Raw genomic sequence first — 24,597 nt, 5'->3', positions numbered from 1 at the left:
TAACAAAAGGAAAACTGAAAAATTCACAAAACTGTGGAAATGAAATAGCACACTTTTAAAAAATCAATGGATCAAAGAAGAAATCGCCAGAGAGATTAGAAAATATTTAGAAATGAATGAAAATGAAAATACAATACAATATACCAAAACTATGGGACACAGTGGAAACAGTGCTAAGGTGAAATTTATTGCTGTAAACACTTACATTAAAAACAAGAAAGTTCAGTGATTAGTCGCACAATAAATGTTCCTGTTTTAAGAAAGGAAGGAATGAATGAACGAACCAACCAACAACCTAACTTTACAACTTAAGGAACTAGAAAAAGAAGAACAAACTAAACACAAAGCTAGCAGAAGAAAGGAAATAATAAAGATTAAAGCAGAGATAAACAAAATATAGAGACTAGAGAAACAATGGAGAAAAATCAATGAAACCGAAAATTGGTTCTTCAAAAATATCAACATAATTGACAAACCCTTAGCTAGATAGACTAAGAAAAAAGAAGACTCGAATTACTAAAATCATAAATGAAGGGGTGATCATTACTGCTGATTCTACAGAAATAAAGAGTTATGAGAGAATATCATGAACAATTAACATCAAATTGGATAGCCTTGATAAAATGGACAAATTCCTAGAAATGCCAAGCCTAGCAAGACTAAATCAGAAAGAAAGAAAAAAATCTGACTAGACCAATAACTAGTAAAGATACTGAATTAGTAAGCATAAACTCTCCCTATAAAGAAAAGGCCTGATTCTGATGCCTCACTGGTGAATTCTTCCAAACATTTAAAAAAAACTATCAATCCTTCTCAAACATTTCCAAAAAATTGAAGAGGAGGGAATACTTCCTAACCCATTTTATGAGACCAGCATTACCCTGATACTAAAGCCAAACAAAGACACTACAAGGACAGAAATCTACAAACCAATACCCTTTACAAATACTGATTTTTTAAAAGATCTTTAACAAAATACTAGCAAACAGAATTCAGCAGTATATTAAAAGGATTATATACCCTGACCAAGTGGGATTTATTCCTGACTGCAAGGATGGTCCAACATATAAAAATTGATTAGTGTAATATGCCACATTAACAGAGTGAAGAAAAACCACCACAGGATTATTTCAATTGATGCTGAAAAAGCATTTGACAAAATTGAACACCCTTTCATGATAAAAACTTCAAACTAGGAGGAACTTCACAATAGAAGGAAACTACCTCAACATAGTAAAAGCCATATATGAAAAACCCACCTCAGAGGCGCCTGGGTGGCTCAGTCGTTAAGCGTCTGTCTTCGGCTCAGGTCATGATCCTGGAGTCCTGGGATCGAGTCCCGCATCAGGTTCCCCGCTTCGCGGGAAGCCTGCTTCTCCCTCTCCCACTCGCCCTGCTTGTGTTCCCTCTCTCGCTGTATCTCTATCAAATAAATAAAATCTTTAAAGATAAAAAAAAAAAAGAAAGAAAGAAAAACCCACCTCAAACATCATACTCAGTGGTGAAAGACTGAAAGGATTTCCTCTAAGAAACAGGAACAAGGCAAGGATGCCTGCTTTCATCACTTCTGTTCAACATAGTACTGAAAATGCTAGTGAGAGCAATTTGGCAAGATAAAGAAAGGGCAGCCAGAGTAGGAAAAAAAAAGGTAAAATTATCTCTTTACAGATGATATGATCTTATATGTAAGGAAACCCTAAAAGATTCCACACACACAAAAAACCTGTTAGAATAAATGAATTCAGTAAAGTAGCAAAATATAAAATCACACAAAAATCAGTTACATTTCTATACATAAACAATAAATCATCTGAAAAGGAAATTACAAAAGCAATTCCACTTATAATAGTATCAAAAAGAATAAAATACTTAGGAATTAACTTAACCAAGAAAGTGAAAAACTTGCTCACTAAAAACTACAAAACATTGATGAAATTAAAGAAGACTTAAATAAAGGGAAATACATCCTGTGTTCATGGATTGGAAGACTTAATATTGTTAAAATGTTTACACTGCCCAAAGTGATCTACAGATTCAGTGCAATCCCTATCAAAATGCCAATGACATTTTTGCAAAAATAGAAGACAATCCATTCTCTTTTTTTAAGATTTTATTTATTTATTTGAGAGCATGAGTGGTGGGGAGGGGCAGAGGGAGAGGGAGAAGCAGACTCCCCGCTGAGCAGGGAGCCAGACACGGGGCTTCATCCCAGGACTCTGGGATCATGACCTGCACCGAAGGCAGATGCTTAACCAATTCTACTTCTGATTATATAAGCAAAAGAATTGAAAGGAGAAAAAAAAAAGAATTGAGGGGCGCCTGGGTGGCTCAGTTGGTTAAGCGACTGCCTTCGGCTCAGGTCATGATCCTGGAGTCCCTGGATCGAGTCCCGCATCGGGCTCCCTGCTCGGCAGGGAGTCTGCTTCTCCCTCTGACCCTCCCCCCTCTCATGTACTCGCTCTCTCTCATTCTCTCTCTCTCAAATAAAAATAAATAAAATCTTTAAAAAAAAAAAAAAAGAATTGAAATCAGAGTTTCAAAGAGATATACATCCATGTTCATAGCAGCAGTATTCACAATAGCTAAAATGGAAGCAACCCAAGTGTCCATCAGTGCATGAACAGCTAAGCAAAATGTGGGCTATCCATACAATTGAATATTACTCAGCCTTAAAAATGGGAAATTCTGCAGTTGGCTACAACACTGACGAAACTTTAGGACCTTTTGCTAAGGGAAAAAGGCAAATACTATATGATTCCATTTATATGGGATTCTTGAGTAGTCAAAATCATAAAGAAGGAAAATAGAATGGTAGTTGCCCGGGGCTGTAGGTAGGGGAGAATGGGAAATTATTGTAATGGTTACAGAATTTCAGTTTTATAAGATGAAGAGTTATGGGGATGGAAGATGGTAATGGTTGCACAATGATGTAAATATTTAATACCACTGAACTGTACAGTTTAAAAATAAAGACACTAGGGGCACCTGCATGGCTCAGTTGTAAGTGTCAGGCTCTTGGTTTCAGCTCAGGTCAAGATCTCATGGGGTTGTGGGGTTGAGCCCCGTGTGGGGCTCCACACTCAGTGGGGAATCTGCTTGAAGATTCTCTCCCTCTGCGCCTCCCCCCGCTCATGTGCTTGCTCACTCAAATAAATAAATAAATCTTAAAAAAATAAAGACAGGTGTGTCTGGGTGGCTCAGTCGGTTAAAGCGTCTGCCTTTGGCTCAGGTCATGATCCCGGGGTCCTGGGATCGAGCCCCATGTCAGGCTCCCTGCTCAGCGGGGAGCCTGCTTCTCCCCCTGCTTGTGCTCTCTCTCAATCTCTCTCTGTCAAATAAATAAATAAAATCTTAAAAAACAAATACACTAAATATATTTTATGTATGTTTTACTGCAATGGAAAAAAAAACTTTCCAGAAGAAAAAACATTTATATATTAAGATATTTTTAGAACATTGATTTGATTTCTTATACACATGGAATTTTTAGTGATTAAAATTCTTTAGTATTTTGATTTACTTAATCAGATTATATCAAGAACAATAGGAGCTGATCTTGGTTTTTACCTATAATTGGTATTTGGCCAGGCCAATTAAATATTATAGAGATACAATTAAATCACATAATGGATTTCTGTATCTTTCTTGATTGTGGAAATTATGTTGTTTTTATTTAGCAATTTCTCTTGGTGGGATAGTCCAAATAGATGGATCACTTTAACTTTGTGTTGACTTTCACTTTCTTCACCCATAACACTGCAGCAGGCTTACTTTGCAGAGAGAGTAAGAGGAAGTACTAAAAAAAACTCGGTTAGCAACATTATTTATTTCTAATGTTCTCCTTACATTTGCACAATGTGAATCCAGAACCATTCAAACCCTAAAACATTCTCCTTTTAAACCCTGTCCCAAAATATTACTAGGCAGAAGATAGCAGTGTTACAGTGTTAACATCAAAACTGGAATTTAGTTTTTGAAATATAAATAAAGCTTGATTTAAACCTAAGGACAAAATGTCTTGATAAACCTCAAAAATGAAGAGTTTTTATATTTCATCTTTTAAAAAGAATATAAAAGGACTATACATTTGAAAATTTTGGCATGCATCAAAAAAAAAATGAAATGTTGCCATTTGCAACGACATGGATGGAACTAGAGGGTATTATGCTAAGCGAAATAAGTCAATCAGAGAAAGACAAGTATCATATGATCTCACTGATATGAAGAAGTTGAGAAACAAGACAGAGGACCATAGGGGAAGGGAGGGAAAAATGAAACAAGATGAAACCGGAGAGGGACAAACCATAAGAGACTCTTAATCTCAGGAAACAAACTGAGGGTTGCTGGAGTGGAGGGGGGTGGGAGGGATGGGGTGGCTGGGTGATGGACACTGGGGAGGGTATGTGTTATGGTGAGCACTGTGAATTGTGTAAGACTGATGAATCACAGACCTGTACCTCTGAAACAAATAATACATTATATGTTAAAAAAAAAAAAAAAAAGATAGTAGGAAGGAAAAAATGAAGGGGGGAAATCGGAGGGGGAGACGAACCATGAGAGACTGTGGACTCCGAGAAACAAACTGAGGGTTCTAGAGGGGAGGAGGGTGGGGTGTTGGGTTAGCTGGGTGATGGGTATTAAGGAGGGCACATATTGCATGGAGCACTGGGTGTTATACGCAAACAATGAATCATGGAACACTACATCAAAAACTAATGATGTAATGTATGGTGACTAACATAACATAATAAAATAAAATTTAAAAAAAGGAAAAGAAAATTTTGGCATGACATGGGAGTCTTTTTGGACACACAGAACACATATTTTTACATATTTTACATCCCTGAGACTCTTTAATTGCAAAATTCTATGGCATGTAACATGAGGGCATTTGTATGTACAAAGCTGAGACTATAATTGTGTTTTTATGTATAAATTTGAATGAACATTAAAAATACGAAATATTTTTTCTTTTTTCCTATTTCTGTAGAAAAGTTTATCTTGCAGAGATTTTTCTATAACAATCCTCACAGTATCCCCAAAAGGACCTCCAATCTTAATCCTCTAATGAAATAAACATTTCATCTTTGAATGCAGTGTTTGTCACAAGTGACAAAGGGTTTTCTGTTAGAAATTCAAAATCTAAGATTTTTATTTTGTAAAGAAAGTTCATTTCAGTTTGGTTCTTTTCATTTCTTTAGAGCCTCCAAAATTCTTGCCCATATCATCAACACCCCAGCCAGAGAGACGGCAGCCACCCCAGAGACGACATTCCATTGAGAAGGAAACACCCACTAATGTAAGACAGTTTCTGCCACCATCCAAGCAGAGCTCCCGATCTCTTGTAAGTAACTGGAAGGCTTCGTAGTAACTTAAGGATCAGTTAGAGGCCTGTTATCATTAGCTTTCTTGAGACGATGATTAGGAGAAAAAAAACTTCCAAACGTTAAAATGAACTTTAAACAGCTTTATTTCCTTTTAATATCTAAAGAAAACCCACTCTAACAGTAACCTAAATGAAATTTGATTTGACCATTCTTTGTTCATTTTAAAGTACTTTTTTTTTCAGAAGACTTATCAGTGATTGAAAATATGTATTATTATTAAAGAAATGCTTTCTTCTTTTTAAAGGGAATTAGTCTGCTTAAAAATTGTTGAAACTCATCAAAAAGTTAGCAGAGTCTGACTACAGTACACTATTTTATTGAGGCAGAGGTATGAGGGGAGAATTTTGATCCATTAGAAACCATTGTACATTGTTTTCAAGTATGTTTTATGATCTTGGAGCCAAAGCTGCTGTTTGCACTGGATGACAGTTCTGCTGTTTTCCCAAGACTTCAGGTTCGTCTAGTGGCTTTGATTCCCAGGACAGTAGGTCCCTGCCAGGAAGAATAACAGACCCTCTAACCAAAGGAGGTCTGCAAAGATTCTTCTGTAGTCCCACTAGACTTCACAAATATTTTCAGGCAAGACGAAGACTTCAATCAGTAATTCTACCAGCAACCTAATATCTAATGTTTTCTCAGGTGTTCATGAATAAAAAGCACTGGAATATGCTTACTCCATATTTTCAGCCATATTTTTAGGCTATCTTGAATCATCAAGGGTTCAAATGAAGCGATAAGAGATGTCCCTCCCTCAAAGCAGAGCAAGATAGTGTAGTTATTGTAAAGATACCAAGTTTGAACAGAGCTTTATAGTGTTGAAATTTAATCAGTCATGTGTTCCCAAACAGTTCAATTAAAGAACTAGTGATTGTATGTATGTCAATTCCTGATAGAATTCCTCTAACTCCTAGATAATCACTGAAACATTGATTAAATATAGCCTCACCAGTGGTTTACCAGTAGAAAAACAGAACTCTAACCAGACAGGTTCAAACTTCAGAATCCAAAGACTTTTGTTAATGTGAACAACTTTTTGCTTTAGCAAAATATAGTTATTGTCACAGCTTAAAAGTCTGTGAGAGATCACAAGTCCGATAATCAGGAGATTCTTCTCTTCACCCAACTTTTCTCTTCGAAGCCAATTTATCATTCAGCTGTGCACCGGGCCTTGTGATCACAGGACACCATTGTTAGTGTTAAATTTTAAAATTATCGATGTAGAGGAACTGTCAGATCAATTAAAAGAAATTTTAGCTACTGAGACAAGTTTTGAATAGAAGAGAAAAAATACCACAGAAGTAATAGAAGAAAGACCATCAGCTGACATCGAGGGCCCAGAAGTGTATTCCTGACAAAGGGGAACTCCATGTGTGCTAGGTCAGGCTGTGAGTTATTTTTTGTGGAGAAGAAGAGCGAGATAAAACCAATCTGCAGGCCATCAAAAGGAATGAGATCTTGCCATTTGCAACGATGTGGATGGAACTGAAGGGTATTATGCTGAGCGAAATAAGTCAAACAGAGAAAGACATGTATCATATGACCTCACTGATATGAGGAATTCTTAATCTCAGGAAACAAACTGAGGGTTGCTGGAGTGGGGGGTGGGGTGGGAGGAATGGGGTGACTGGGTGATAGACACTGGGGAGGGTATGTGCTCTGGTAAGCGCTGTGAATTGTGCAAGACTGTTGAATCTCAAATCTGTACCTCTGAAACAAATAATGCAATATATGTTAAGAAAAAAAAAAAAGAAGATAGCAGGAGGGGAAGAATGAAGGGGGGGAAATCGGAGGGGGGGACGAACCATGAGAGATGATGGACTCTGAAAAACAAACTGAGGGTTCTAGAGGGGAGGGGGGTGGGAGGATGGCTTAGCCTGGTGATGGGTATTGAGGAGGGCACATTCTGCATGGAGCACTGGGTGTTATGCACAAACAATGAATCATGGAACACTATATCTAAAACTAATGATGTATGGTGATTAATATAACAATAAAAATTAAAGTTAAAAAAAAAACCAATCTGCAGTCACAGAGAAGAGTCTCAGTGAAAGGCAGTGGAAAAGCACTTCTGTTCAGCACTGGATGGCGTCCAGGTTCCACGTGGAACCACAGCTCCCTCGAAGGGCCCAGCGTGCCAGCTGACACAAAGTAACATTCAGGTCAGAGTAGTGACCCTTCTTGCTAATAGCTTGGTTTGGGAAATCCATAAGGTCACACTCATCTTGCGGTAGTGCCCTCTAGCTTGGTAAGTATCATTTTTTAAAGTATGACAATTTAAAACTTTAACTATATTTAAGAAAATAAGGAATCATTGTGTATTTAGAACCCCTCCACTGAAAATGGCAGAAAGGTCTTCTTAGGTACTCGTTTTTATTTTTACTGTATCTCCCTCCCTTTCCTTAGGATGTTTAAAACGTAATTTTTTTCATCATTTGGTCAAATGATTGAGGATGATTGCCCATCTAAGTGAAAGGCGACTTGTCTTCCAGCACCTTCCCCAGGGGCCGGGGGGGGGCAAGTGCTGCTTGGTGCGCGCCCCCACACCCTGCTTTCACAGGCCGGGGGGCGGCCGTTCCCAGGACAGCCAAGTTAGGAGCACCTGCTGTGTGAACTCCGAGAGTCTCTGGGAATGATTTCCTGGTGTGATTACTGATTTACGCCTATGGGAGCAGACGTGGTGTGGACACACACATGTGGAATCTACCGTTAACATCCTCAGTGGTGTTTTTGTTTTGGTTTTCTTTCATGCTCTGTAACCACTATTTGTAGGTCACTCATGTTCAGCATTATTTTCTCCTTTTCTTTTCCCCCTGCCATTTTCTTTTTCCCTTATCTATTGTTCAGGTTCCTAGGATAACCAGTGTTTGGCCAAGGACGCCTTTCCGACCACTTTTTTCTACCATACAAACAGCTTCTCTGCTCAGCTCTCATCCTTTTGAAGCAGCCATGTTTGGGGTAGCAGGGGCTATGTATTATCTATGTGAGAGAGCTTTTACCAGCAGGTGGAAATCCTCAAAGGTTGGCCTCTTTCTGCTGGTTCTGGGAATTATTTCACTCTCTCTATCTCTTTGACAGTGATACCGCCACTACTGCACTCTGGACAATTAACAGCTTAGATGGGCACTTTGCTTCTGGTCATTGATTCCAGTCTTTTGTAGGATGCATAGAGGACACCATGAGCTCAGCTGAAAGGAAAATGACCTTGAAAGGACAACAAACTCAAAATGCAGCATCAGATTAGAGGGACCTGTGAGTGACCCGGTTGTACAGCGGGAGGAATGCCGTCTCCTCTCCATGTGCAGGGGGCACTCCCCGAGAGCCTGTGGGGCGCTCTCCTCCCCGGGCCTTCCCGCCATCGCAACAGCATTTGCGCCCTCCCCCAGCTGACAGAGCAGCCTGCTGCCAGGCCACATAGCCACGGGGACCCCCCCACCCATGGAACCACGTCATTCCCCGTTTCCCCGCACACCCCACCGTGAGCTCCAAGGGGCTGTGCAACCCTAGGCTCAGAATCTCTCTGTTCCCCAGCATCTTTCATAAAGCTGTGTTGTATGGGTCGGTGTTAACGTGGTTTTTATGACAGCCCACTTCTCTGTAGAGATTTTAAGTTTTCCTTTTATTGATGTGGTTATTTTAAATATTTTAAATTTTATGCCTTTCATTATTTTTTAGATTTTCATACAGAATATATTTTTTAAAGAAAGGATAATACCTGCCAAATCCCAGTGAAATCAGAAGGTCTCGAACTATGCCAAAAGCTTCCCCGGCCCCCAGAGTAGCGCGCGCTGCCGACGAGACTAGCGTTTGCCACTGCTCTGCTGTCCCGCCTCATACAGGCTCCTGGCTCTCCTAGGTCCTTCATTTACTAAACCTACCCTGGGCAAATGAACCAGCAGCTGGCTTCTTTGCTACTCTTTTATTACCCATCTTGGTTTGGAGAAGAGACTCTGAATGTAAATGAAATCCATCAAATTCCTTTCTCTTCTTATGTCATGAAACAGAGGATAGATCTCTATTCTTTTTGCCATTTTAGATCTGGCCCTTTGGGTAGTACGTGGTCAGGTGCAGGGATGGCATTTTAACTCCTGTCACTGTTACTGCTATTACCGAAGATCTGCTGGCATTTTCATTTTTATTATCAATCCTCCCCAAACAGAGATCTCTGTATACTAAGGCTATACTATTACTGTAGGCAAAGAGTTCACTTTGAGTTTTAAAGTTGAACTCGAAAAAAGAGAAGAGTAATTAAACTTAACAGGTGCTATTTTAATTTAAATTTGCCTTGGGTTTATTAAAAACTCAAGAAAAAAATGGTGGTTTTGGATAATTTTCAAATATCTGCTACTTACAAAGTTTTTGCTCATTAAAAATACTATATAGAATATGCATATTCCCATTCTCTCTGTGGTTCAGAAACCGGAGTCTACATTATGCTCTATAATTTCTGTGCTCCCTTACTCTGACCCTTCTGAATGGTAAATGTAACCAGAATATTGAACAAAAACTCAGGAATTTTAGTGACATACTTACAGAGTAAGTTCTAAAGGCTCATCTGCTCCTTTAGCATATTGGAATCTTTATTAAAACTCTTTCAGATTTAGCTTCCCTTTCCTAAGTTTAGGAGTGAGATTGAAGCACAGGGAAGCAAGGGGATTTTAGAGTCCATGTCTGGCTATGACCGAGTTCAGGGCGTGGGGAGGAGTGACCAAGCCCAGTGTAAAGCTCTCACTCACTGTTAAAGCCCTGAGTGCTCCTCACATTTTGGAGCATTAGTATCTCAGCAAGATCTGTTGAGGCTAAGGCTTAATTTGGCTTTGGGGATGTTGAATTAGTATTTTTTTCTCAATTGAAAAAAAAAAAAAAAACTAATTCCTAGTAACTATTTATTATTTTCTTTCATGTTGCATTAAAGTTTTGTTGTCCTTGGGAAAGCACCAGAATTAAAACATTAGCATTTGACCTGATGGAAATTATTTTATTCAACAGTAATCTGCTTGAAAGTTTAAAAAAGAACAAGAACACACACAAATACAGTTTCTTACTATGTCCTACAAAGTACTGGATTTGCATATGGTTCAAAGCAGTAAGTTGAAAGTATGCTTGACTAAGTCCATTGTGACTTAAGACTGAGAAGAGGGAAGTGTAGAGCCTGTCAGGTCCATTGTGTGTGCTAGGATATCCCTGCAAATAAAAAGGATTCCCATCTACCGGAAATGTTTACCAGCCCTAGTTGTAAAGTTCATTAAACTGGCACCATTTGCCTTCTTCCCACCTGCACAGCACCAAATCCCAGGTGGTGAGTATCTGGTTAGTTGCTAGATTCATACATTAGATTGTTCCCGCTCAGCAGTTTTGTCACATAGTTAGCTGGCAGAAAATGCACCACAGTCACACTCATCACTAATGAATAAAAAAGACCATAGGAAAGCTGCTTATGAAATATGTTAAAAGCTGAGAAAAGCCATCATTCAGACGTGTGCAGCCAACAAAGCTTACCTCATGCACAATTTTAGTGGCCTAACCTTCACACAGGCGGTGCATTGTTCCCACTTGACACTAGGCTATTTTCTCAGGGTGGAGCAAAACAGAGTAGATACTGGACAAGCCAATTTAATCCTGTTATCTTTGAAAGCTTTTCCCATTGAAAGAGAAAATTATGTGATGGTGATTTTTTAAAAAAGTATTTTAGACATCTTAGAGCAAATGATATAATCTTCCTGAACAGACTACCTTCCCACCCTCCAGATACTAAGCTCTTCCTCTTAAAAATTCAGTTGCAGGATTTTTTCCAAAACATTTTTAAGCAAATTTAACCTTCTTTCAGTCTGCCTGAACAGCAATGATTCTGTACTGATTGTTAGTAAGAAGCAGTTCTTCAAACTACTTTTCTTAGTAAATGCTAATGTTTATCAAGTTTGCAACCTAGATTTGTTTTTGTTTTTCTGATTGAAAGACAGAACTGAATGTTAAAACTCCATAAACTGACTGCATTCATAGTCATGTGCGTTCCCATTTGGCTTGTTTGATTCCAGAATGCCTGTGAGCAATGCTATTGTGTGTGTGTGGGAGTGAATTATAATGTGTTTGCACTGAGAACATTAAGTTTCAGTGTCCCTACACCACAATGGCCCCTGTGAAGCCTGGCAGGGTGAGAATGCATAAGACCATTCTGTCTTTCTCTTAGATCCACCAATCAAGCACAGAGCCGGATGGGGAGCAGATGGGGGTGAGGCTCTTTTATTCAGTGGGATCAGTTACATCAACATCTTCCTCGGCTGTTTTTAGGGAAACCATTAGCATAAGACAGCCAACATAAATATTTATTGTGAAATTCTTAAGATTTTCTCCACGTCTTTCCAGTGCTGACTGTGTATTCTGCAGTTATTGAAAAGTAATAACAGAAGCCCAGAGAACTGGGGGCAGCCTGTGGAGGTTGTCCCGGTGGTTCCGTGTTCCAGTTCCACTTGTGCCATTAGCGTTTTCCACGATGTGCTGATGTAACTTACCACTAAATAAAGCTTCTCAGTATAAATTACTAACCACATTCTCTTGGCTATTCTGGGTACCACAGACCAGTTTTCTAAATTGTACCAATGTTGATTTGCAGTTTATCTATTAGCATATAGTATAAAACACAACAGGAAGTAAGGTCTTGGCATAATCGTAAGAGCAAACTCACGTCAATTTGGTTTAGAACAAGAAAATTTTCTTCAAGATTTCAGTGCATAGATACATAGCTCTGCTTAATGGAATAGAAATTTGAGGCAAAATATGTACCCAAATGTGAGTACCTTTCCTTTCCTGGAAATTTCAATAGGCTATGATGTTTGACATGGTCCCCAGAAGTTTTCTGCCATCCGTTGTCTTGGTGTGATTAGAAATTTTGTGGTCCCCAGAGTGAGCCAGCTCTGTTCCAGTGTTCATTGGGAAACCTCTTTTCTTCTCTGAAGCTACTAACCAGGTGTCTGATCTGAAGGGAAATTGTGCAGTGCCAGAAAAGGGGGGTGGGAGTTTCTTATTCATGTGGAATTTTGAATTTCAGGAGGAATTCTGCTATCCAGTGGAATGCCTAGCTCTCACTGTGGAGGAAGTGATGCATATTCGTCAGGTCCTGGTGAAGGCAGAGCTGGAAAAATACCAACAGTATAAAGATGTCTACACCGCCCTGAAAAAAGGAAAGGTAAAGCTATTTCAAGTTGGTTGATAAGCAGGGTTAGAAGAATGATCTGGTCTCCTGAGGGAGTGGTCTGCTGGCAGCCAGATGGTATAGGACTTGTAGGGGATTTTAGGAGGTAAGAGGTTTATTCTCTAATACACAGTTCCTGTTCTGCCTTGTTTACAAAAAAAAAAAAAAGTATTTTTGTTTCTCCCTGAGAAATCAAAAACTGGAAGATTTAAAACAACCATAGTAAATAATGGCATACCTTCATAAAACCATGTCTGCATTTTAAAGGCTTGTAAAGAAACTATATCTGAGAAAGAAACTGTCTTAGAACCTTCCTCAGATTGATTCCATGATGGTGAGCCTCTGAGAGCTATGGAATATTACTACCTTTTAAAAGTGGAATTATAAGTAAATACAGAGTCAAATTATAATTATCACAGAGCCAAACTTGAAAACAGGGTTTCTGAATTCCCTTTTTCCTTCTGTCTGCTAACCTTCCCCATTATATAAATGTAAAGTGTATTTAGACATGTAAATTAGGAAATTAACTGCTGGCGGTGCTTTTTTCTCCCTTTAAATTTTTTTTTTTTTTTTTTTTTTTAGCTCTGCTTTTGTTGCCGAACCAGGAGATTTTCCTTCTTCACCTGGTCTTATACCTGTCAGTTCTGTAAGAGGTAAGGTTTTTTATAATTGATGACCATAGTCAAAGAAACACCGATCGCACTCGTACTTGAATCATTTTCCTACACAGGAACAATATTAGAGATTACCCAACCCATTATCAGATTGTGCAGTGCTTGGGAGTTAATAATACTGATTTCTTCAAAAGAATAGAGCAAACAGTTACTTGGAATAAAACCTGGAAAATGCTTCTCTGCATGTATTTCTTTTACATAACTAAGATCACTCTAATAATCATATGTCCAGTTGGAACAGAAAAAAAGTAGATGTGATTGTCATGTGATCCCTGGATAGACAAGTAAGAGAAGCCCAGACAGATATAAGTTGATCCTTTGACAGGAAACAGTGTAAGAATTAAGGTTTATAGATTGTCTTCTTGGTGATCCACAGTCATATCAATTTGTTACATTCTGGTAGAAAAACCAGAGAGTTTTTGCAGTTTATTATAGAAATTCATAACCACGCAGCCATTGGCTTCTCTGACTCTGCAGTCCATCTATGGTATCATGCTGAGTAACCTCTCTGATTTTGTATACAGGCCGGTGTGTTCACAGTGTTGCAAAAAGGTAAGCTAAGCTTGGTGAAATTATAATTTGTGTTAATTTTCAGTAGTCTGCCTCTTTAACAGTACTGCTCATTCTCGGTTTTATTTGGGATAATAGATGCGGCTGCCCTCCAAACCATACTCCACTCTTCCCATCTTTTCATTGGGACCTTCTGCCTTGCAAAGAGGGGAAAGTTGCATGAGGCCAGAAAAGCCTGCCACTGGCCACCATCGGCCACTCCGGAGCATTGCCAGGTGAGCAAGGGGCCTGGGACCTCAGAGCATCCTCTGTAAAAGAAGAATGTTCCGTTTGAGGACTGCTGATGGGGTAGGGTTTGGGCTCAGCGTGGTTTGGGGTGGCTGGGTGGTTGGTTTTAATATAGTTTTGACTTGCACACAAGTCTCCAAAACTTCCTAAAGGTAACTTGACAAGGGAACATGGCTAGCTGCTTGAAGCATACTTGAATGTCATCATTTTTTTTCTACTTTAGAAATAATTACTTTTGTGTGTCCTTTAAAAGTCTTTTTTTAATTTAATTTAATTTTATTATGTTAGTCACCATACAGTACATCATTAGTTTTTGATGTAGTGTTCCATGATTCATTGTTTGCGTATAACACCCAGTGCTCCATGCAGAATGTGCCCTCCTTAATACTCATCACCGGGCTAACCCATCCCCCTCCCCCCCTCCCCTCTAGAACCCTCAGTTTGTTTCTCGGAGTCCATAGTCTCTCATGGTTCATCTCCCCCTCCGATTCCGCCCCCCTCCATTTTTCCCTTCCTTCTCCTAATGTCCTCCATGCTATTCCTTATGTTTTAGAATCAGCTTGTCTATTCTACAAAAATTTCTTCTGGGATTTTGATTAGCAACGTATTGAATATAAGTATCAGTCTGGGGAAGAACTGACATCTTAACAATATCTAATCTTCCAATGCCTAAACACTATTTCCCCATTTATTTAATTTTTTTAAAAAATCATTAGTTTTTGATGTGGTGATCCACGATCCATTGTTTTCGTATAACACCCAGTGCTCCATGCAGTACGTGCCCTTCTTAATGCCCATCACCAGGCTAACCAATCCCTCCTCCCCACTCCCCTCTAAAACCCTGTTTGTTTCTCAGAGTCCATAGTCTCTCATGGTTCATCTCTCCCTCCGATTCCCCCCCCTTCATTTTTCCCTTCCTTCTCCTAATGTCCTCCATGCTATTCCTTATGTTCCACAAATAAGTGAAATCATATGATAATTGACTTTCTCTGCTTGACTTATTTCACTTAGCATAATCTCCTCCAGTCCCATCCATGTTGATGTAAAAGTTGGGTATTCATCCTTTCTGATGGCTGAGTAATATTCCATTGTATATACGGACCACATCTTCTTTATCCATTCATCTGTTGAAGGGCATCTCGGCTCTTTCCACAGTTTGGCTATTGCAGACATTGCTGCTGTGAACATTTGGGTGCATATGGCCCTTCTTTTCACTACATCTGTGTCGTTTTTAAAGCTGACCTTGTTTTCAGTGGAGTTGAAAACTTGCACGTAACAGTCTAATCTTTCTTCTTTAGTTTTGAAAGCATATCTGTTTAGTTCTAGGTTTCCAATGGTCTGCCATCACTTTGGCTTATCTTCCTATTGTATATGGCAGAAATAAAGCTTTATGCCAAAAGCTTTATGGCAGTTAAAAAAAAGTTGCCTGAATATCAGTCCCTCTGCATTTAACGCAGAGTAAGGTTACCGTTGGTCCTTAAGGAAGGACAGAAGGAGGTCAGGCCAGCTTGGCTCACACACTCACAGGGCCGAAAAGGTCGGAGTTTTACACACCAGCCTCCCCCGGTCGGGGAGGGAGCCCAGCACTAGTGCTGGGGGCTTGCAGTGCTACTCCTGCGCACCGTGGCTGTGGGCGGTGAGCCAAGGAAGCCGTGAACCCCGCTGGTGACTTGTGCCCGGCACTGTGCCATGATAACCTCCGACTGTGGATTGTCACCTGTGAGCTCAAGGCTGTGGGGCACGTTGTTGTTCCTTTCTGTACCTACTCTAAACTTATGTTCCTGTTTGGTTTCACTAAAGTAGTCCATGAGTAGATGATTCCTAGTTATTTCAAAAAATTACCCAAAACATTTATTACGATGTTGATCTCGTTAACTCCAGCTCTCTGGAATCCAAATAATTAGTCACCCAAATAGAATTGTCGGGAGAGGGGAAGGTATATTTGATAAATGCAAAAATGCTGAGGAAGCTGGTCTGAAGATAACTTTCCAGGATTAAGACCAATTGACTTCAGTTTACTATAGTCTGCCCTCCTCTCTACAGTTATCTCATGTTCACCAACTCTGACGCGGGGTCACTGGAGAAAGAACTTGAAGTCGCTTCTGAATTATCGATAGGACATTAGCAACATGTACTTTGATTTGTTTTTGTTGTTAAAATCTACTGTAGATCATGTATGGTATTCGGGTGAATAAATATGCTTTTTTTCCCAAAAATTCTGGAAGGGACACTAAGAGTTTTCAGTATTATTATTTCATTTTTTCTTCCATATTACTATTTCTTACTAAAACATGTTTCCTTTTTTAAAAAAATATTTTGAATTTTATTTCCAATTAGAAATTCTTCCTTTGGGAGAACATGAGATGACTCGCCCATTCCATAATGTTTTGGCAACAGATTTACTTTTTCTGCATGTATTTTCTTAGTATTGCAGTAGAACTGTAAGTAACAATATTCTAAACGTTTTGTTTTGTTCCAGGTTCCCCTCCAAATCTAAGTCTGTGGACAAATCCGATGAAGAACTACAGTTTCCCAAAGAGCTGATGGAGGACTGGAGTACTATGGAGGTGTGTGTAGACTGCAAAAAGTTTATTTCGGAAATCATCAGTTCGAGCCGGCGCAGCCTGGTGTTGGCCAACAAAAGAGCCCGATTAAAAAGGAAAACACAGTCCTTCTACATGTCCTCCCCAGGCGCCTCGGAATACTGCCCTTCAGAGAGGACTATCAATGAAATCTGAGCCCGTGCCTTTCAGTTGCTTTGTGTTCCGAGTCGGCACTAGCGCGGGAGAACACTGAGCTGGGCTGTCTCTCCTTGCCGTGGTCTTAGTTAATAGGCTTGAATTTGCATTAGATCAGGTTTTTCCGCATCACGTTGTTCCACAGACTGAATGCTGTGTTCATCTCGATTGATGGTACGTGACAGGTCAGCCAGTTGCTCGTCCGCACCAAGAGAGAACAATAGTTTGAAACTTGTTCGTGTGTGTGTGTGTGTGTGTGTGTGGAGTTGGAGGCCAGAGACTTTCTCCTTAGTTCAGTTCCTTACTGTTCCTCAGATCATTTCCTGACTAAGGCAAAAAGCTTCTCCCGTGAGAAATCGGCCTCACAACGGTGTCGATGTTCACACAGTTCTAAGCAGTAAGTCATATTGGCATCTCCACCCGACAGTGTTCCTATCTAATGGACATAGTGGCTGGGCCCTGCCACATACCAGGTCCCCGGGGTCGCCGGGCCAGGCTGTGTATCTGCTCACGGCACAAAACCTGGAAGGATTTGCTCCTATCAAACTGATTTTAAATTATCGTTGCTCTGCGCAGGGACTTCATGCCTGCATTCTAGTGCAGAACATCTGGGTAAGCTGTACACCCCAGTGGGGGACCATTTCCTCTGAGCCGCTGTGTTTGCCCCGGTGCCACGGATCAGTGTCTCCTGAGTGGGTGACAGGTTTTCATTCCCTATCTTGAATGTATTATGGTTACCTGTGGTTTTGTAACAGAGGTCTAAGAATTAAAGTTTTGTGGGAGTTTCAGGACAAAAGAAGGCTAAAAGTTTGTCAAGAAGTCGAGTGTATTTTGGTTAACTGTGAGAAGGGTTGTGACAGCGTAGGGTGCCGGCCATTGCCACACTTCGGGGAATGAGCTGGAGCTCATCCGTTTTCAACTACACTTTCCATAACTTTATAGTCTTAGCCATCACAACTAAATTAAGCCACAATTTGGTACCTAAGGTCTCAAACTGAAATTTATTTATTTTTATAAATGAATTTTAAGGGGAAAAAACATTGTCTAGTTCTTTTAAAATTACAAGAAAATTAACCTGCTGATCGACTTTTTGGATGCTTTTTGCACAAGTTTTCCTTGCAAACGACTGGAGTGAGTAGGGTGGGTTTTTGGTGGAGGGAGGTCGGAGGGTAGCAGATACACACCTGAGATTTCTCAGCTTGTTTGTCCCCTGCTAGGGGCTGTCCTTTGTTATTTTAGTTATGCTTAGAAATGGCCATCCCATCAAATTGCCATTGATGTTTGGAAAATCGGTTAATGCACATGCACCAGAGCTTCCTAAAAGCTATAGGACACGTCTGGAGTCCGCACTGCAACAGCACCATTTAGTAAGAGGCATGGCAGGCACATTTCATCCCACATCCAAGCATAGTGACATTTCTATATTAGATTAACAGTAATACCTCAAAACTGCTCTGGTAGTAGTTTTTAATGGATTGAAATTTACAATTTAGTAAATGGCTTAAAATTACTTATACTTATGAAATAAACTTTACCAATTGACTAAAATAATGCATGTTAACAGTTCATCTGTATTTGCATGTAAACATGAGCCACCAGAGAACCCTTCTTCATTTTGCACATGTTTAAATTATTTTAAAGACTCTCCTGTAAGAGATTTAAACATTATATGGGGTGAATCTCATTTATAAAATTTTCCAAGGGACTATTTGGACTCTATACCCCAGATGGTTTGGTGGAAGCCACACACCCTTTGAGGGCCCAAGGTTTGGGCCTCGAAATGACTCCCGGGAGAGGGAATGGTATTTGTGTAGGTACACAGACATGACCCACGATAGTAGGCTTTTTTAAATAATGACTAGTACTGCTATTACTAAAACATAAGAAACTAAGCCCCTAAAATGAGAGTTTCATTCACATTCACAAGGCAGATACCTAGCCCATCTCAATCTTTGGCTTCACTCCTTCAGGTTTATGATGCTGTCTAGGCTGATTAGGGCATTATGATCACTCTTACCAGAGCATTAGAATGTGAATCCTTCAGCAGCATTAACGAGGTCTGTCAAGTGGGTGGGAGGTCTACATGAGACAGTTCGCAGTGTGAGAGGAAGACACGTGACACGGTTGAAAGTGTAGAAATTGAATTAGCATCACTTTTTATTGCCAAAACAATTTCTTACAATTTCTCCCATATCCATGACATGTACTCAACACCTCAACTAAATTAGGTAATTCCCAGAGAGTAATTCACTAACAGCTTATGGAGCATGGTTTTACCCTTGTTAACCTTAGTCTGAATTTAGGCCTGTCTTCCTCTTCTTAATACTAAAATGACATGCCTTCGCAGTATTCTTTTTTTCCTGGTTTCCAGCTATTCAGCATTTACACGTGATCCAACAACAGCAAATCGGCTAGCTGGTTAGAAGGAGATGTGTCTGAGAGCTCGCGTGCACACCTGAGCAGAGCCCTTGGCGCATCCTCCAGCACCTGCCCCTTTTGTCCCAGACTTCACGAGCTTGCCCTGCTGGGAGAGCATTCCTTCCCCACAGCTTACCTTTCTACCAGTGTCAGAGTAGATAAGAATGCTTGTAAATACTGTAATATATTTATTAATATTTGAAAGGCATTCATTCAGTGGACAATGGGAATTAACTCTCCCAGGACAAGTAAAAATGAAATAATTGATATGTACATTGACCTAACAGTCTTACTAGATTTCAAGTCTTAAGCCTTTCAAATTAAACCAGAAGGTTGTTATGTAGGAGTTTTAAAAATGATCTTACCTTTGAAGAGATGATGTGATTAGCACCGTGAACTCATACCATGAATTTTTTAAGGCTTTTATTTTTCTAACTGTATTAATAAATATAACAATTGGATTTTCGGGGTCACATAGGAGACATGAAAGTTTTAAATTATGTTGCTATTTGCTAAAGCAAAATGGCAGAAAATTTTGTTCATGCCAGACTGTTCGAAGAGCCATGGAGAAATGTGTACGCTGACTGGACTTTGACCTGGCTTCCTGTGTGTATGAAAATCAAGGTATCGCTGGCATTCAGGGTGACTTGACGGTACTAAACGTTTTCCATTCAAGTCTTTTATTTTAAAATTTAGGGAAAAATAAAATGGCTTTCCATCATAACTTCTGTGTGGAGTTCCTATTGTAAAATAGTGTTGTCTTTTGGTAACTAGCCGTCAGAAGCCACCTAGGTTAGGAAGGCAAGAGACTTGCATCATCAGAAGTTACGATCAGGTTGAGATCGACACTCTGACAAGGACCACACTAGAAAAATTTTAAAAAGGGGCACCTGGGTGGCTCACTCAGTTAAGTATTCGACTCTTGAGTTCAGCTCAGGTCATGATCTCAGGGTCGTAGGATCAAGCCCCCACGTCAGGCTCTGTGCTCAGCGGGGAGTCTGCTGGAGAGTCCCTCCCTGTCTCTCCCTCTGCCCCTCCCCCAGCTTGTGCTCTCTCTCTTTAAATAATAAATCTTTTTTAAAAAAGGTAAAGAAAAACTTTCATTTATAACAAAAAAAAAAGAATAAAAAAATTTTTAATGGGGCCACTGACGTAACTCTGCTGTGTTACCAAGAAGCCATGACTTCCTCTCGTACCCTCAACAGTGTAGGAGATTAAAATTCTGTAAATGTTTCATCATATAAGAAGTCACATGAGTGGAGACAAATTATGTATAGAAAAATAAAGCTTCTATGTATTTTTTCTAAACAGAATTCCTCAAGGGATATATTCCTAAAATGTCCCATAAAAAAATTTCCTATTGTAGCACATAACTGCTTGAGGAGAAAATTAGATTAAACCCACAGTGAGCTTAAGGAAGTTCTTACGTTTCTGTTAACTAAATATAGCATCATTTACGATATTTATGTATCATAAATATTACCTGATACTGAGTTTGATACTCATTTACACAAGCTAAATTTGTCGGGCATATTTGAGGGTCTCCTTGCACTGAAGCGTCCCTGTGAGGTATATATGACAAGACATTTGTGTGTGTGTCCGGCTCATGATCCAGTGTTCACTGACTGGCTCAGTCCAAGTCAGAGTCCTTGCCTCGTGCCTCCTGGGCGCCCGCGGTACAGAAAACTTGGACACCACAAAGAGGAAAGCTTTGGGTAACCTTTCTAACTGTCTGTCTTTTTCCTTCCCAGCTTCAGTGCAGGAAGGTAGTTGCAAGTCATTGTAGTCTAGCATTTCATAAAGAGAATTGTGCTTGCTTGGTTGCACATACGATGTGTTTAGAGACTCTAGTTCTCGTCTGTGTGCACAATGTGCACACACGCAGGTTCATTATAATGTTCATACAGGGTGTGCTCCTACTCCCATGTCAGCCAAAGCCCATGTCAGAAAACCTCCTTTATCCACCCAGAAAGTTGAGGAGCTAAGAACCGACTTAATAATAAACTCTGCCTACATAATTAAATGTTCAGGTGCAATTACCTGGCAAACTGAATTGTACTATTATTCTGGTGCATTCCATTAAAATGTATATGATGGATAATTTATGTATTTAGACTAGATCTTACTATGCAAACAATTCTGCAGCTCTCTTTCTGCTGACAGCAAAATCCGAGCCACTGCGGCCTTATTGAAGCAGTGGAAATAAAAGAGCTTCAGAACTGACAAGACAAGGCTCTTGAAAAGTGGGACATCAAAAGTTCCTTTACGTCCTGCAGCTTAAGAACCGAAGAATCCTCTGGATGTTTAAACTTACGCCATGTTCAGTACAACTCAGTGCTCAAATTTCTTTTGCTGCCCAGAGGGCCTGACCCTGTGGGTCCTGCACTAGGAATGCTCTCACAAGCTGCACTAACGAATCTCCTCATCTATGGATTGAAAAAAAAGGGGGAACTCCCTTGTCTTGGGTGTGGCTGGCAAGGAGGGACAACCTTGAGCAAGCTTGCTCACTTAAAAGTTTGCCCTTCTATAGATTCTTTGCTTTGGTATTCCCTTGTGACTGCGGAATTGTCGTCAGTCCCATTCCCTAGGGTGACACAGCAGAGGACGTCACATCCCAACTCCTGGCAGGAGCAGCAGTGTTGGGAAGAGTGGAAATGCCAAAGACGAATGAGGATTCCTGTAGAGCTACCCTGAATATCAAGTTCCTGAGCAAGCGTGGTGTGAAAGCTGCAGGGAAGCATGTGGGAGAAGGAAGGCTCTGCACAGGCAAATCCGAACAATGTAGCTGTGTTAGAGCTTATAGAGCCCACGGTGTAAACAAGAAACAGAATCACTTCTACTCTTAAAGGGAAGAAATTCTGATCTTCGACATCCCAAAGAGAAAAGAAGCCTAAGAAGGTTCCAGCTTGCCCACCAAGGCAGGGGACGTGACTTGAGATAACAAGCCCGGAGTCATCCTAGCACACTCCCAAAGTCATTTCAGAAGTCAGATTCACAGAATATAAACTTGGACTGGCACTCCAGCCCCCAAGTGACTCCTGTGACAGCCTGAAATAGTCCCCCAGGTGGAGCCAATGGCAGGCACACCTCACAGCAAGAACTGGACCTTTCTCTGGCCCAACCCTAGCAAAAAGGATTTTTCAGGACCCGTGAGCCTTCGTTCTGATGTCTGAAACAAACTAGTCTGTAGTCAGCGAAGCTGATTGTTTCCGCAGTACCGGGTTTCAAGTATCTGAAATGGTTCTTACTTAACTGTGCTCCAGACAGCAGAACAGCTATCAGACACTGAGAAAGTTCCTTAACATTTCTGGATTTCAGTTTCCTCCATTTTAAAGCAAGAGTGTTGGACGAGGTGATCTCTCAGGTCACTCTTTAACCAGGAAGAAGCATCAACACGCCGGATCGAACAGCCAGTACTACATGGCTACCAACCAGTGAATAGTTGAGAGCCTGAGCCAATCGTAACAAGAAATTGAGAAAAATCTTTGTGCATCCGAGCCAGCCCTTTCATTACAGTGAAGTGTGAAATGACTAGTACTTTCCAGATGACATTTGTATTGATGACAAACCTGATGACGTGTATTACACAAACACAAGAAAAAGTGTAAAACGTGCTGCATCTGTTTGAAACCTGGGGAGGCAAAGACAAAAATGCAGCTTTACTAATTGCTATAAAGAATCCGAGTCCTTGCGTGTCAGTTATACCTCATCGTAAAAAAAAAAGAAAAAATCCTGAGTAGGTATCCCAAAATTAAAAAGAAAAATTTCAGAAAGATGAGTTGATATATATTAAAAACAGGCACAAAAAACCCAGCGTTTTACATCAACAACATCTGGTTACTGATGGTTCATCTCCCAACACTATGCAATGGGAAGACCTTGTCAGACCTGGTAAGTCTTTGATCCCACGGTGTGATGTGTATTCCTGTCAGACGTAAAGAGAAGCAGGTAGCCGTCGGGGCAACTACTTATAACAGACGATCTTCATTGCATTTAAAGGAAGCAAACGATCAGGCAACTCTTGTTACCCAGCTTGGTCAAAGAACCAGTTACCATGGCTACAGGGAATCCCCAGTATATACACCTCCCGTGTAGTAATGGGACCCCCCAGCCAGAAGCTTGTCTCTTTGGCCCTCTCAGTACGGTAGACCCCATGACTGCCTGGCTCTCTTCTCCACCAAATTTGATCTCTACTAGTGACTTTCAGAGCTCAAAGTGATCCGAGAAGGCATTCAGTCCTCGCTCCAGCCAATGGCGTAAGCTCTGTTTAAACATGTCCAGGACCGGGGGGACATTTATTTCTGCAAAGTTCTATCTTTGAACAACTCTAATAGTTGGGAAGCTCAGCCATCATGTAATTTAGTCCCATTGTTTAGCCCTTGGTTATGACTCATGGGGCTCTACAGAATGTGCCTACTCTCCCAAGTGGCTGCCTTAAATAGCCTCCTAATTCTCCTGTCTCCCTGCAACACTTCCTACTTCTTCCTCCTCCCTTCTGCGTTTTTTTCTCCATTGCACTTAGCACCTAACACCCTACTAAACTGTTCCAGGAAGACAAGGATCTCTGTCAGATTTCTTCACTGCCGTATCTCCAGTTTCTGGGGAAATACTTGGCATGTAACAGGTGCTCAATAAATGTCTGTGGAGTGAATTAATTAATGAATGAGCAGGTTCAATATGGAAATGAGAATAAATGATGTAATGTATGGTGATTAACATAACATAATAAAAAAAATACAAAGATGGAACCATCAAGATGTCTTCAAAACATTTGTAGTTTTTTGGGGTTTTTTTTAAGATTTTATTTATTTGACAGAGAGGGAACACAAGCAGGGGGAGTGGAAGAGGGAGAAGCAGACTTCCTGCCAAGCAGGGAGCCCGATGTGGGGCTCGATCCCAGGACCCTGGGATCACGACCTGAGCTGAAGGCAGACGCTTAACGACTGAGCCACCCAGGCGCCCCAAAAAACACTTGTAGTCTTAATCTGTGCTCTTTAACAGGTAACTGCCATGTGTAGCCCCTGTGTCTTTCCTCTAAGTCAATAAATCATTACAGTCCTAAAGTAGCTAATTGGAATAGAGAAGCTTGAGTCAGTAGCTCACACCATTAACATGGTTGACTTGGAGCTCCAGAAACCCTATGTGCCAGTCTTGCTTTTTCTACCCGACTCTGATAAATGGCAATGCCCCACACATTCCTCTCTGGGCCCTCTTCTGCTTCCAGAGCTCCTGGGTGGAGTCACCGTGCACAGCCCTGCCTCCCCAACCAGCTTTTTCCCATTAACAAATTGATGTGCAGATATACAGAGACCCTGGAGACCTATAATTGAAGCTACTACATAAATGCAAAGGGTATATTTATCAGTACTGAGTTTGTGCTCATTAACATTTTACCA

The 24,597-nt window shown here is 40.4% G+C and overlaps 2 protein-coding genes across 4 annotated transcripts in view; one reads left to right on the top strand and one right to left on the bottom strand.

Moving 5' to 3' along the window:
- SPIRE1 (spire type actin nucleation factor 1) overlaps positions 1–19,925 on the top strand; it is a 208,903-nt gene extending 188,978 nt beyond the window's left edge. For 2 of the 3 annotated variants that reach the window (XM_036121720.2, XM_036121721.2), the window contains 6 exons: positions 5,202–5,344; positions 12,430–12,567; positions 13,156–13,226; positions 13,772–13,799; positions 13,896–14,032; positions 16,525–19,925. In XM_036121720.2, coding sequence (XP_035977613.1) covers positions 5,202–5,344; positions 12,430–12,567; positions 13,156–13,226; positions 13,772–13,799; positions 13,896–14,032; positions 16,525–16,783 — 776 coding nt within the window. In that variant the 3' untranslated portion in view covers positions 16,784–19,925. Of the gene's footprint in view, positions 1–5,201; positions 5,345–8,231; positions 8,406–12,429; positions 12,568–13,155; positions 13,227–13,771; positions 13,800–13,895; positions 14,033–16,524 lie in introns of all 3 variants that reach the window. The other variant, XM_036121718.2, reaches the window with a different exon arrangement.
- Positions 1–24,597, bottom strand: part of PRELID3A (PRELI domain containing 3A) — a 70,109-nt gene that overhangs the window by 13,131 nt on the left and 32,381 nt on the right. The window lies entirely within an intron of this gene.

The sequence above is a fragment of the Halichoerus grypus genome, chromosome 13 (genome assembly GCF_964656455.1).
Source record: "Halichoerus grypus chromosome 13, mHalGry1.hap1.1, whole genome shotgun sequence".
Lineage (NCBI taxonomy): Eukaryota > Metazoa > Chordata > Mammalia > Carnivora > Phocidae > Halichoerus > Halichoerus grypus.
This window is presented reverse-complemented; position numbering and strand designations above follow the sequence as displayed.